General features: G+C 41.7%; 2 protein-coding genes across 4 annotated transcripts in view; both read left to right on the top strand.

The window, feature by feature from the left end:
- The window catches only part of nxf1a (nuclear RNA export factor 1a), a 12,035-nt gene extending 2,747 nt beyond the window's left edge, over window positions 1-9,288 (top strand). For all 3 annotated transcript variants that reach the window (XM_031862881.1, XM_031862880.1, XM_031862882.1), the window contains 19 exons: window positions 1,304-1,478; window positions 1,569-1,652; window positions 1,907-2,011; window positions 2,300-2,380; window positions 2,785-2,854; window positions 3,143-3,231; window positions 3,328-3,435; window positions 3,548-3,657; window positions 6,013-6,049; window positions 6,177-6,245; window positions 6,456-6,511; window positions 6,699-6,806; window positions 6,935-6,993; window positions 7,156-7,271; window positions 7,370-7,412; window positions 7,543-7,621; window positions 8,587-8,769; window positions 8,866-8,926; window positions 9,025-9,288. In XM_031862881.1, the coding sequence (XP_031718741.1) occupies window positions 1,304-1,478; window positions 1,569-1,652; window positions 1,907-2,011; window positions 2,300-2,380; window positions 2,785-2,854; window positions 3,143-3,231; window positions 3,328-3,435; window positions 3,548-3,657; window positions 6,013-6,049; window positions 6,177-6,245; window positions 6,456-6,511; window positions 6,699-6,806; window positions 6,935-6,993; window positions 7,156-7,271; window positions 7,370-7,412; window positions 7,543-7,621; window positions 8,587-8,769; window positions 8,866-8,926; window positions 9,025-9,063 (1,672 nt within the window). In that variant the 3' untranslated portion in view covers window positions 9,064-9,288. The remainder of the gene's footprint in view (window positions 1-1,303; window positions 1,479-1,568; window positions 1,653-1,906; window positions 2,012-2,299; window positions 2,381-2,784; window positions 2,855-3,142; window positions 3,232-3,327; window positions 3,436-3,547; window positions 3,658-6,012; window positions 6,050-6,176; window positions 6,246-6,455; window positions 6,512-6,698; window positions 6,807-6,934; window positions 6,994-7,155; window positions 7,272-7,369; window positions 7,413-7,542; window positions 7,622-8,586; window positions 8,770-8,865; window positions 8,927-9,024) is intronic.
- A 641-nt stretch (window positions 9,289-9,929) lies between these two features.
- atg2a (autophagy related 2A) overlaps window positions 9,930-14,079 on the top strand; it is a 29,490-nt gene continuing 25,340 nt past the window's right edge. The window contains exons 1-5 of the mRNA XM_031862470.1: window positions 9,930-9,945; window positions 10,364-10,506; window positions 10,862-11,024; window positions 11,720-11,869; window positions 12,036-12,138. Coding sequence (XP_031718330.1) covers window positions 9,930-9,945; window positions 10,364-10,506; window positions 10,862-11,024; window positions 11,720-11,869; window positions 12,036-12,138 — 575 coding nt within the window. The remainder of the gene's footprint in view (window positions 9,946-10,363; window positions 10,507-10,861; window positions 11,025-11,719; window positions 11,870-12,035; window positions 12,139-14,079) is intronic.

Raw genomic sequence — 14,079 nt, 5'->3', positions numbered from 1 at the left:
TGTGTGTGTGTGTGTGTGTGTGTGTGTGTGTGTGTGTGTGTGTGTGTTTTCAACAGATTGTTCATAGTTGTGACCCACAAACGACGAGACCTGAATTCTTTCATGTGGATCTGTTTCAACCACGTGGAGGCATACACATAGTCAGTCACAGGAAGAGAAAGTAAAACAAGTCTTATTTCAACATTAAGTACCTTAAACTGCTTTCAGATTATGAAAACCACTGCATGTTATCTACCCACTCCAGTGCCTCTGGAAAAACAAAAGAGTTCACTGTGTACTGAGAACTTAGTTTGACTATATTATCACTTATCTTAGGGCTGTTTTATTTGAACTCATGGCTGACTTATACTAGTGCTGGGCGGTATACCGGTTCATCCAGTATATACCGGTTTTAATTGCCCTTATAATATTCATTTTTCACATACCGGTGCATAGCCGAAACAACTGCTGTCACTCTTGACAAGAAAATCAAGCGGTGGAGCGACATTACGAACGCAATAACGATCCAGCTATGCAAGGACATGGTCCCGCTACAGACAGTCGAGAAAGACGGGCTCAGAGCAATGATTAAAACACTAGATTCAAGGTATGTCTGACCGGGGCGAGAATACTTCAGCCAAACTGCTATCCCAACTTTATACGAACAAACGAGCAAACCCTATAGTAAGCAAAGCCTTTATACATGATGCCATTCAAATGTTTTTATATTCTATGTACTCCTGACAGTAGAGTAAGCCACTATCAAGCTATATAAAAATACCGTGAAACCGCCAGAATCTTTAAAAATACCGTGATACACATTTTTGGTCATACCGCCCAGCACTAACTCATACCCCACACATTGAGTTCAAATACTTTTTTGGGACCTCTGTCTATTGCTAATTATGAAATTATAATGGTGCAGAAAAGCCTGCAAGTTTTAAAGAAGTGCAAACTAATGTGTGTAAATGTATTAAAGGTACACTGTGGGGTTTTCCATCACTAATACAGCTATAAAGCAATGTTTGATAAGTTCCCTTTATTGTTTATCATTCATGAGGACTTGCCACAAACAGTGGCATGACGTGATGGACAACAACTTTAGAGGCAGTGACAGTTGATGGTGTAAATGCTACCCATCAAAGGTAGCAAAATTATCAGAAAAGATGAGCGGGAAAGGGACTGCTTTGATGACTCAAGATGTGTGTTTAACCGTACGAATAGGTGAGAAACATTGAGTGTAAACGGAACTGTTTTGTTCCTGTGGTGGACACTGGCTGAAGGAGGATTGTTTCAGTGTATGACTTTGTGCTTTCTTTTTTAGTAACCCATATGGAAGACCTTTCCGGAAAGGAGGAGATGGCCGCTTTGACAGAGACAGGCGACAAGGCAAAGGGGGAGGAGGTGGTAGAGGAGGCGGTGGCGGCTTCAGAGGAGGAGACCGAGGTGGTGGCAGCAATGGAGGAGGGAGGAGCCGGTCGGGCTGGTTCAAAGTGACGGTGCGTATTGTAACAGTTTCCACAGAACATCCATGCTTCTACTGTGTAACCTGTGAAAGGAGCTCATATTTGGCCTCATCTCTGTGACAGATACCGCATGGAAGAAAATATGACAAGAAATGGCTCCTGCCTGCTCTTCAGAACATCTGTACGATTCCCTACACACCTGTGCAGGTGAGCTGTCTTATGATTACCAATTAGAAACTAATTGACTTTAAAAAGGCATTTTTTTTAAATGACCACATGTGCTTTACGTTCTGATAACAGTGATAGTTATTTATTTATTCTTGCCTGCTGGTAAGGAAATATACATATATCTCCAGTCCCCATTTGAACACATTTATGAGCTGGAGGGTTTAAGGAAGTGGTGGTTGTGGACATCATCTTTGCATATATTAATTGTTTGTCTTTCTCCCCCGTCTGTACAGTACCATGTTGAACATAACAGGGTCCATTTCTACGTGGATGATTCCTCTGCTGCCAGTGCTTTGCACAAATGTTCTCACAAGATCACAGACACAGATGGCTATAAGGTAAGTCGGGTTAATAATGGAAATATCACTGTTATTGCTGCAGGAAGTCTTTTAAAGTCTGTTAATCCTTAATGACCAGTCTTCTCGTATGAAACATCCTACACTGATGATAATGGCCAATAACCATAACACGAAATTCAGCTGGCGGCTTGCAGCAAACAACACTAACAGTGAAAACAATGACATATTGTGCCATAAATATCGTATAGAGGAGCTTAAATTTGAAACTCATGTGTATGATACATCTCTATTTACTTTCGTCCATAATGTCATGTTTGTTTCTTCAAGGTGGAAGTGCACGTCAACCCCAGCGCTCCACCGTCCTTCCTCCTCGCTGACCTGAAGCCTGAACACTTGGACGTCCTGAGGGTGAGCTGGAGGACTATGAGGGCTCAGACAATGTTGGATTTAAACTTAAAACATTTGGAATCTCTATGTATGGATCCAAATACATGAGCTAAAAAGTAGATTGATATTTATAAGGAAAAAAAGATTGCAGTGAGGTCTATTAGTTAATTTGCATGCTTGCACTTAAGTAACCACTTTTCTCCTGACATGATAGTAGAGGTTATTTTGTATTTTTGTCTGAATTTTCTAAGGAAGTGACTTTCGGGTGTTACAAGAATTAATTTATTAAGAAAACTCCTATTCATGTTTTTGTTATTTTTGTCCATTTTCCTGGCTTCTAACTCATTCAAAGTAAATTGGAGGAAGTTTCTATTTGTTTGCTGTTTGAATGAGGCCTCTCATGTTTTCTGCTTTATCTTTCTCAGCAATGCATGGCAAAACGTTTTGATGGCTCCCAGCAAGCACTGGACTTGAACAACATCCGAACAGACCCAGGTGATGATAGTCTCTCATCCATTTCACACTCAAATCATATGTATGACGTGTAGAGAACAGATTCAAGCACAGACAATCCATACTAGACTAATTGTACATTTGCTATATTCATTTGTGCTAAACGGGGATCTAGTCTGTTTTCTAAATGTTCACTACAATGTTTTTTCATATTGAAGATAGTACAGACGTTTCTTTTATTTCTTTTCGATATCACTGAAAATGATTTTCCAATATTTGTTTAATGTTTTTATCGCTAATTGTATTCGCTAATTGTATTTTACGTGACAGACCTGGTTTCCCAAAACATTGAGGTCATCTTGAACAGGAAGACAAACATGGAAGCTGTCATCAAGATCATTGAAGAAAACATTCCAGAGGTGAATTGAACACAGAAGGTGTTTTTGATATTGTTTGCTGATTAAGTGATGGGTCAAACTGAATGTGCTGACACACATCTCTCTGTGTCTTTCCAGCTGACGGGCTTGAACCTCAGCAACAACCGCATTCACAAACTGGATGAACTCACTGATCTGGTGACCAAGGCGGCTAATCTGAAGACCCTCAACCTTTCCCACAATGAGGTGAGACTGGCTGCTCAGTTGATCAGGCGAATAATAACGAGACCCGTCACCTGGTCTCATTTTACATCCTCTTCACCCACCACCTTTGTTCTGTTTCTGTCTGTTCGTCCAGCTGAAGTCAGACCGGGAGCTGGACAAGGTGAAAGGCCTGAAGCTGGTGGAGCTGTGGCTAAACAGGAACCCTCTGTGTGACCTCTTCAAGGATCAGGCCTCATACATCAGGTCAGTCAGCGATTTCGGGGGGTGAGGGGAGAAGATTTACTGAAGGGGACACAGTGGTGTGACTGTTGTGTAAAAGTAGGAGTGTCCAGGAGTCTGTCCTGTAAAACGAGTATGCAGCAGCGTGCTACAAAAGGAAGATCAAGCACGCCTTTGTATATATATATGTGTGTGTGTGTGGGTGTGTACAATAACTGAAACCATTTCTCTGGCAGTCAAGGATGAACTTTACGAGAGAAGAGCGAGCTGACATTAACCATTTAACTCTCTGTATGTTTGTATACTTGTGCGGAGAGAGAAATGGAAAAAAGAAACATGCAAATTCTTCCACTCTTTTTGGTTGTTTCATACGTTTCCTCCCGCTTGATGATTAACATTTCATTTTCACACAGTGAACTAAACATTTCTTACTCTCAAAAGCTGCTGAGCGGACATCTAACCCTCCGCATTGTTTTCCTTTCAGCTTGCTTAAACTCTTCAGTTTGAACAGCCATCCTCTCTCTGCCAGTAATTCAGCTTCTCTGTGGGACATCTTTTCAGGCTTTGGTCAATTCTATGGTTCTCGGTGATGCTGTACCCAGCACTCCCCCCGCTGACATCCTGATTATTTATCCCATAAACTATTGCAAAACACAATTGCATTGCTGCTGATGAATAACTCCGAGAATAAGCACTTGAAGAAAAAACACATCCAGCTTGACAAACCCATGAATACAATTTACTGTGAACTGCTCCCAAAAACTATGAATCCACAACCATCTTGAGCAGTACTGTACAACAGTGTAGGGTTTTTATTGGAGAGAGGGCGATCCACAGTTGTCTTGACAAATGTTTGGACGAAACAAAGAAAATCCACAGCCAATGATTTCCCCTCCCCTCGTAGCACCCTTGCCCACTCTGCCCCCTCTAAAAGGCGAGTATGGAAGGCTGGATAGCCCATGACGGGTAAGATCCCACCTCGAAACCCCGGGACAACCTAAGGCAGGCACAGTCACGATTACTCGGCCTCTTTCCCCATGAGCACTGGCTCACTGAGAACACGATGAGAAGAAGTTGAGAAGATGGGGCTCGACAGAAACATCTGTTGGGCTGAGGCGGAGAGGGATGCGTGTCATTATCAATGACCAATGAAGGGCCGCGCAGAGAAAGCAGTCCGTCTCTTCCACTAAGTTGGTTCTCTTTGACCTGAAACGGGTCTCTGCTGTTCAGTGAATGAAGTGGAGAGTTTGGCAAATGCCCTTTACTAACTTCTGAGGGAACTGTGATCCGAACTGGAAATTGAAGTCCAGTTTTGTCTGAAATAAGTCAAATGGAGAAAAAAAACATGAAAACACTTCCTCTTCCAGTGTCTGATGTCTGTGACCAGTACAACAAAGCTCAAAAATACAGAAGCGAGAGCAGAATAGAGAATCATCACTCCAGTTAAATGCGTAACGATCTCCCAGTCTCTCCATAACCAGAGGCCTGGGTCTAAATTCAGCTTGAAAATTAAAAGCTTACCGCATGAAGACCCATCTCTTCAGAATCGATGGTGGCTTCAAGGTGCTTAACTGATAAGTGCCCTGTGTGTGCGCAGCAGGGGAAGGCAATGGGATGAGTGGTGGGAATGCTGCGTCCAGCTCACTCTGAGGCCAAGCTGTCCTTTCGGTTCAGATCTGTTCTCAGGTCGTCTTTCTTCGCTGATAATCGTGGGCGCAGACGCAACATCTCACTCGCATGATGGGTTGGCATGAATGTTGTACTACTTGTGCTAGTAGTTTGTGTACATTTTTAATGAATATCCTTTTCCCCAGGTCTGGAGGTAACCACCTCTCTCCCAGCACTGCATAACATCTTTATTTCACTTTCATACGAAATGGGTGTGTTTACTGGTTTCGGGGCAGTCCGGTAGATTGTGGGTCTCTGCATGTTTACATGTGTGCGCTAGAGAAAGTGTGCTTCTATTGCTTCCCCGTGTCAGATCACTTGTGTGTCTCCATATTTGGGGAGAGGGTGAGTATACCAACTGGTAAGTACACTTTGGGATGGGAGACTTGTCGAATGGCACATAATGAACCTGAAGGAAGGATGAAGACATGAATGATAGTCCATTTGCAAATGTACTTTAAATATTAAACCCCTTGTGGCACTGGTTGTAGTTACACTTCATCCATTTGCGTGTATCTATAGAGGGCCGTGTTCTCCCGAATAATTTTGACGTTTATCAGCTTAAAATGGAAAACTGAAGGTCCCAAAATGACATTAAATGGGTCGGCAGGTGTGACTGACAGTGTTATCTGCCTCAGTGAGCATGATTTATTTCTGTTGTGTGGTTTGTGATGATAACTTTCCTGCTCTTCGTTTTTTGTTCCGTACCAGTGCTGTGCGGCAGAGGTTTCCCCGGCTTCTCAAACTGGTAAGTCCACACGTCAATCTCCTCACTCACCTCATTTGGATGCAGTCATATCACTAAAGAAATCAATACAAAAATGCAAGAAAATGTGCTTATTTTGCATCTTAATTCATATGTGGTTTCTTTTTAGGATGGTCATGACCTCCCCCCACCCATTGGCTTTGATGTGGAAACGCCAACCATCATCCCCCCCTGCAAGGTAACTTGTTTTGTCTTCTGTGATTAATTGTATATTTTAAATCAAATTCACATTGATGAGTGTGATGTTCAGGGGAACCTCTCCATGGTGGGATTTCATAAGTAAAAAAAATGGCAGAAGTTTAAGCTGCATTGTCCTCCTTCAGGTGAATGTCTCAGGACAGTTATTGTCTCCTTTATGTACCTGACCAATGTTTATTTGACAATCCAGGGCAGCTGCTTTGGCACTGATGAAATCAAGGTCCTCATCCTTCGGTTCGTGACACAGTGAGTTTCTACCTTTTTATACGCAGGCAATCTTCTGGCAACACTCCAGTAATCACTTATGTGACCCAACCAGTCGCTGATTCACCTGTACTGCTTTTAACGCGCTCTATAAAAGGGTTGTGTGCAAGAAACAATCACAGGAGCAAACACAAGAGAACTAAACTGGTGATGTGTGTCTGTGTTTCAGATACTACAGCATATACGACTCCGGGGACAGACAGTCACTTCTGGATGCGTACCATGACGGAGCATCGTTCTCCCTCACAACACCGTACTCTACCCAGAACCCCTCCAGGTAAGAACACACACTTCTGTATACATGTAGCAGCACTGAATAACGCATGAATGAATGGGATGTTCATTAATTATTAACTCTTATCTGTATTCACATTGATTCCGTCTGTCCCTCTCTCCTTGTTTTAGGAGCAGTCTTGGAGAGTACCACAAAGACACTCGAAACCTGAAGAGAATCAAAGACTCCAGTGAGTTTACCTGTCGAGCTCTTGACCTGTTGCAGCCTTTGACTTGTTGAGATTGAACGTTCCTGTGATTTTTATTTATTTATTTATTTTTTTATTTTTTTATTTATTTTTTTTTTTAAATGCCTCCTGATGTTCCCCTCTCTGAATGTTGCCTTCTTTTAGCGGTGCGGTTTCGACTTCTAAAGCACACACGGCTCAACGTGGTGGCTTTCCTCAACGAGTTGCCCAAAACTCAGCACGACATCGCCTCCTTTAATGTCGACGTAAACACTTTCACGGTAAGACCATGTTGTTTCTGTCAGCCAGCACTTTTCATAAACCTTTTCTCTCTCACAGTGAATCATTAATTCTGCAAAAATGTTTTCTTTTTTTACAGAACACACTACTATCCTTCACAGTGAGCGGCGTCTTCAAAGAAGGTGACTTGTTTGGATGTCATGATTTTATATATATATCTATCTATATATCTATCTATCTCTCTCTCTCTCCATCCACTGCGATGAGTAGTTGTTGAGTTTGTTGCTAATGTTTCTCATGTTGGTTTTTCAGTTGCTGTCGACGGTAAATCCCGAGAGTCCACCATGGCTTTCTCTCGAGTTTTCGTCACAGTCCCGGCAGGGAATTCTGGGTAAGTTCAGTGAGCTCCCAGTGGTTTGAATCATCTTCCTCTTGTCCTTCACATTTTCCCTGAGGAAAGTTCGTAGTACCAAATGTGTAACACCAGGTGTGGAACTTCCAGAAAATTAAGCTGTAAAGAACTGAACAATGACATTACTGTTATATGAATTTTAAAATGAAATTCTTTATTTTCTGCATGTTGCTACAAATGGTTTCAATGTTACTCCTGTTCGCTGCAAACCTTTTAGAAGTAAAGAAGTCCACTCGGATTACATCTTAAATACAGTTGTGAGGCTATAGTATAGCGTTGTTATTGTCTTCCACACTCATTAAAAATAAGGAAACCAGAATTAACTAAACATAAGAGAATTCCATTTTCTGGTTGGTTGTGATTTAATAATGAACACAAATAATATAACAGGTATACAATGTAAAAAATATTACATTTAAAAAAGGAAAAAGATAAAGAAATCTGATGTAGATGTAGTCTGATTCCTCGTGTTGTGGCAGACGAACTATCCTACAAGAATACAACTGTCTTGTATTTCTCCAGGTACAATTTGTAGTTTTTTTTAAATATCAGAACACTTTAACTTTATTTGTTTTTTACCTGGATGGTGGACAATGATGGCCTACAAACTAAAGCTTGTATAATACTTTTCGCTCTTTTATTTGTAAATAGAGACAAACAGAAATCCCAGCTTGTTGCCAGCATTCAAAGACTGGAGTTGATTCTTGCATTAAGATAGTTTCACATTAAAAAAGTTGAATCCTTTTAGGATTACTGCTGCTATCTAGTGTTGTGGTTTGGTTAATGTGAGTGGTTACTGTATCTCAATGATTTTTAAAATTAAACTTGATATGAAACTGGCAGTTTGAAATTGCCTCTTTTTGAAACGTGTTATACAAATCAAAGTGTCATGCTTCTACCATTTTACTTTACACCATGTGATGTCTTATTTTCTGTCTACACAGTCTGTGCATCGTGAACGACCAGCTTTTCATCCGGATGGCCACAACGGAGGAGATCCGCCGAGCCTTCGTTGCTCCTGCCCCGACTCCCTCTTCCAGCCCCGTCCCCACCCTCACTGCACCGCAGCAGGAGATGCTCACGGCCTTCTCGCAAAAGTCGGGCATGAACCTGGAATGGTCCCAAAAGTAAGTCTTGTTTTTCTGCATGTGGTGTTTGCAGCGTTGCATGACAAACATTATTCCCTTAACTTAATATATCTTAACCGTTATTCTCTGTCGCAGGTGTCTGCAAGACAATGAGTGGGATTTCAACAGAGCGGCACAAGTTTTCACTCAGTTAAAGGTAAAATGATGATTTATAGTTTGTCTCTCTGCATTTCCATAAAGGTGTGAAAATGTTCATAGAAAGGCCCTAAAATTATTTTTCCTTTCTTTTTCCAGACGGATGGCAAGATCCCTGAAGTTGCATTCTTAAAATGAAGAGTTACATCATACTTCTGTGAAATAAAATCTGCAGTAATTTTATTTGTCTTTTTGTTTTATTAAAAATGTTTCTGAAGTTTACTATTTTGTTTTAACAGCCAACTGTTTGATCTGAAGACTGATGTTATGAGACCGTTTTTGGTTGTTATTGTAACCTTAGTTTTTGGTCATTTGTATAGAAATCACTTGTTTTCATAGGAATAAAGACATATAGCCAGTGGATGAACATGTTGATTTGTTGTATTGTGTTTATTAATAAATATTTTGATACACAATTGATACATTTCACTTAAGCCACAATCAGAACAACATATTGAGTGTGGATGTTCTTTCTTGACCTTGGAAGTGCAAATTTCACCCCCAAAAACTAACTTCTAATACCAAGTTTTATTGAGTGAGGAACAAAGTGATGTACGGGTGAAGTTCCTGAAAAGAGAATGCAACTAAGTGGACATAATGAGTGTAACAACATAGTTATTACATTTAGCTGCCTTTTTATCCCAAAGCTAAGTGACGGTACCATTTAACAAAAACTCAACACGGGTAGTACCGTAGTTAACACACGATCATAGAAAAATGGAAATGACATAAAGCTCTAATAGTGTTGACCCAGGACATGTCTTCATAGCTTATTTTTTTATTAGGAAAGTATATATATATATATATATATACACATTTACAAAATCATTTAACAAAAAACAATGAATCTATATCAATCATACATGTTAATATTTGAAGAATATATTTAAAGAAAATACAAAAACATTGATTCTATTATCGATTTACAAAATACCAATAACCTTACAAAGATGGCGCCTGGGTGGTGTCACGTATCTCTTCCGGGGTTTTACTCTGTCGTCACCATGACGCGTGACGCACGTACGTCCACCATACCGTCAGTCGGCGTACGATAACAATAAACAACCCTGAAACAAGAGATACGCAACAACGGAACCTGCGGCTCCAATTCCGACACAAAACGAAATCTAAAACATGAGCCGAGACAGCCACCAACGGCTGGAGTAACGCCTCGTCACGCAGCGGGGGAGTCTCGTCGGTCCCGTGGAAGGATTTCCGAGTGTTTTTGTGTGAAAGCTAGAGGACTACAGTCTACATCTATCCCTTCCTTAGCCCCCTGTAGCTAGCCGGGGCTCATTCCCTGTGTTTGCACACTTCGTGTTAGTCTGTTATGCAGTTGCCAGCGGACTGTAGTCGCACTCGTTCTCCTCCGCCGCCTCTTCGCTCCCTCTCCCCGCTCCCTCTGGCCCTATGTCTCGATGGCTGTTCCCCTGGCCAGGCTCAATCAAGAAGCGGGCCTGCCGGTACCTCTTACAGCACTACCTCGGTCACTTTCTGCAGGAACGACTGAGCCTGGACCAGCTCGGCTTGGACCTTTACAACGGCAGCGGTGTCATCAGAGAAATCCACCTCGATGTCTGTGTGAGTGGTTTTTTTTAATCGCATAAGGTGGCACCACGAGTCACACTGTGTTTGTTGCCGGGCTCGTGCACCCTTGGCTGTTTCGCAACTGCACTCGAGCTCAACAACAATCTCGTCATGCTTTTAGCCGAGCTCGCATTTCTTCGAGGAATTGCAGTTATAGGGAACACATCACCAGAATAACTGCACCTCTCCATAGTGTCTCAACATTCAAAATAGATGCAGTATATGTCTCCCCCTGCCATGTTAACTGCTCTTCCTTTGCCTTATACGTCTACACACTGTGATGATACTATATGAAACCAGTTATTTTCACTTTGCACTTCTTATTGACTGCTTCCTATCTCTGCTCCAGGCGGTCAACGAGCTTTTGGAGACTCTTGGGGCTCCTCTGGAGATAGTGGATGGCTTTGTGAGCACCATAACAGTGACCATCCCCTGGCAAGCTCTCCTGACGGATCACTGCACCTTAGAAGTTTCTGGTCTTCAGATAACATGTCGACCCAAGTACCGAACCAGTAAGTTCACCTGGAAACAAGTCGTCCACTTGGGACACTAAACGTGCTTCAGGTTGAGTGAAGGGCTCTTCCAGGGATTATGAGATCGGCCCATTTTGTCAAGTATGCTCCCAAATTATGATGATTGTAAAGACTAATTTGTCCCCGTTTTATTACTGTTTTCCCCAAACTATTCCTGATGTAGAGCTCTTGTTATGCAGGTGATAAATAAGAGTCCATCAGGATGTGAGTGAGGATACAAGATCATTTCACTACATGCTCAGACCTTTTAAATGCTTTTTCATTCAAAACGCATTGATTAAACTGCTGATTATTTTCTAAATTAATCGATTTCACGTTTTTCTTCTTTAATACAATGTCAGAAAATAGTGAAAAGGGTTGTCATAAATCAAAACAGTTTTGTCAGAGCAACAGTCCTAAAAGTTACTGAACTGTCATGAGGAAAAAAATAGCAAATCCTCACATTTGAGTAATTGGAATTCTTGGATTGAATTATTATTATTGGGTTATTTCTTGCAATTTTGCTTAAAAAACGACAAACGATACATCGTCTGCTATTTTATTAACTGATTAATTTCCTGATTTATCAACTAATCCTCTTGACAGAAAGCTCCATGTGTAAAGTGTTCATTTAATTTCACTAATCTTTGCTCACTTACTGAGTCTGAGCTCCATGTAATTGTGTTTACACTTAGGTGGGGGTTGGGACTCTCAAGGCTGGTCATCAAGCATGGCCTCCAGCATGCAGCTGGCTCAGGAGTGCCTGAAGGACCCCCCTGAGGCGTCCGAGGAGCCGCCTGCCCAGCTGGAGGGGCTTGAGATGTTTGCACAAACCATTGAGACGGGTGAGTTGGAGCTGTGTGCGTCCTTTACTTTGTGAAGAGCCGACAGCTTGAACATGCAATATTTCCCCAATTAAAGACCCAATCTGAACAGACACTGAGAAGAGATGATTTAAAGGGTCAGTGCTGATGAACCTTTGCATGTCTCTCATCTCATCTGTGTTTACAGTCCTTCGTCGTATTAAAGTCACCTTCATTGACACCATCGTTCGCATCGAGCACCAGCCCCTGGACCTGGAAACAGGCGTTGCCTTAGAGGTGCACATCAAACGGTAGGTCTCCCTTTTCAAGATTCACTTTAACAAAATGAGCTGCAAAGGAGAACAAGAAGACTCCTCCTTCATGATGTTTGTCCTTTATTTTGTATTTAAACAATTCTAAATGTTCTGTTTGTTACTGCTACAGTAAGTGTAGGAGTTATACATACTATAGTTAATTCATTGTCATTTTATAATAGCAATGAGAACATCCAGAAACACGTTACTGATGGTACTGTTTTTTTGCTGATAGAGAGCAGTTCTTGGGGCATTTTGAAATGCAACTTCAGAGGTCACTTCTACGGATATTTATAGAAAAGTCTCCCTGAGTGGCCTTTTAATGCTTGAGAAATTAGAAATATGATTAGGTTCAGATCAGAAGACTCACTTGATTTGTTCTCCAAAAGAACATAGTGCACACCGAGGTACAAAGCTATGTCCATCACCACCTTTCAACACTCTTGATAGTTAAAGTATGGACGGATCACATAGGTATAACTGTGATCTAAGAAGTCTCACCTTCGTTTCTGCTCTGTTCTCTTTGGTAAAGACATTACCGATGTTTTTTTCTGTGTCTTTTGAGGCCTAATCAGAGCTAAAACATATACGGTGGTTGAGATTTTAAAAAACAAAACATGAAAGTGTAGCTAAGACCGTGTTGAGCGATGAAACACTGGAGCTGAAGAACTGTTGGAGACAAAAACAAAGAAGCCACAGAGGATGAGCTCAAACATAGTGGTCAGCATAATTATCTAAATCTTTTCTGTTGTACAAATAAAAGCATCCAGATTTATACCCACACCTCCAATTTAGTTTTTTATCACTCACAAGAGGGAGCTAAAATGTCTCAGTGATCAGTAATATTGCAACTCTTCCACACCAGCACTCGTATTGCAGTCATAGGAGAGGGAAAGTGAAATGGAAGCCAAGAATTAGATTTCATCTTCTCTCTGCTCATCAGCAGATGAAGAGAAGAGGCCCCTGCTCGGCCTTGTGTTTTCAGACAGCCTCGGTGTGAAGCTCGGTTTAAACGGGGTCAGTATTGACGAGGTCGTTCACCTTAACGGGCTTTTATCAGGCTGCTCTTAAGGAGTAGGAGTCGTCGATACGGGATGTCAGGGGAGTCTGTGACTTTGATGAATATGTGGCTCCGCTGTTGCTGTGGGGAGCCTCGTGCAATCATTTATTGAACGCAATTATGTTCTCAATGATTTGAAGTACTTTACTGCATTTTCAAATGCAGTGATCAGGTCTTGTAATCAAATGTAGAAATATTGCTGATGTGACAGTATTATTAAAGCTAAGATTGCAGGTTAAGGTAACTGAGCTCATTTGCAGTCATTCCCACCCTCCCACTTATTTGATTTTCTGTGTGTATTTCCACTGGTGCCACATGTCCCATGATGACTGTCTTGCCGTTTTGTATCGTTTCTACCGCGACACTGTTGAACCCTTATTGTTGTGGCTTATTGACAAAGCTGCTTAGGATGTCTGTGTTGATGTGGGGTCAGTGACCAGAAGGCCCTGTCATCTCAAATGCTTGATTTTTAACAGAAGAGCTGATTTGAGTCCCGTGAAGCATGTTAAAGGGGTAGTGTTTATTAAACAGGATGCTATCTGATCATCTGAGGCAGACGGCAGAACTGTCCTTCAGCAACACAACAACAAAATATCAAGTGCTACTTGTGCCGATCAGTATTGTATTGTCAGGTATACACATGTTTAAAACCATGGTGTGAGTGCCTCACAAGGGTACTCTTTCTCAGAATAGAGATCACATGACCGTAAACCAATTTGTTTGCTTTTTGTCATGGCACTAAATAATATGTGTGTGTTTTTTTGTGCACGTTCTCCAGGCTGGAGTACTTTGACGAGGCAGTGCGGGATCCAGCCAGCCAGACTGCCGTGCCTGTTGACATCCACCAGCCGCCCGCCTTCCTGCACAAGATCCTCCAG

This window comes from Anarrhichthys ocellatus, unplaced genomic scaffold, assembly GCF_004355925.1.
Source record: "Anarrhichthys ocellatus isolate YVR2014 unplaced genomic scaffold, GSC_Weel_1.0 scaffold27, whole genome shotgun sequence".
Lineage (NCBI taxonomy): Eukaryota > Metazoa > Chordata > Actinopteri > Perciformes > Anarhichadidae > Anarrhichthys > Anarrhichthys ocellatus.
Note: the sequence above shows the minus strand (reverse complement) of the source record. Positions and strands in the feature narration are given on the sequence as shown.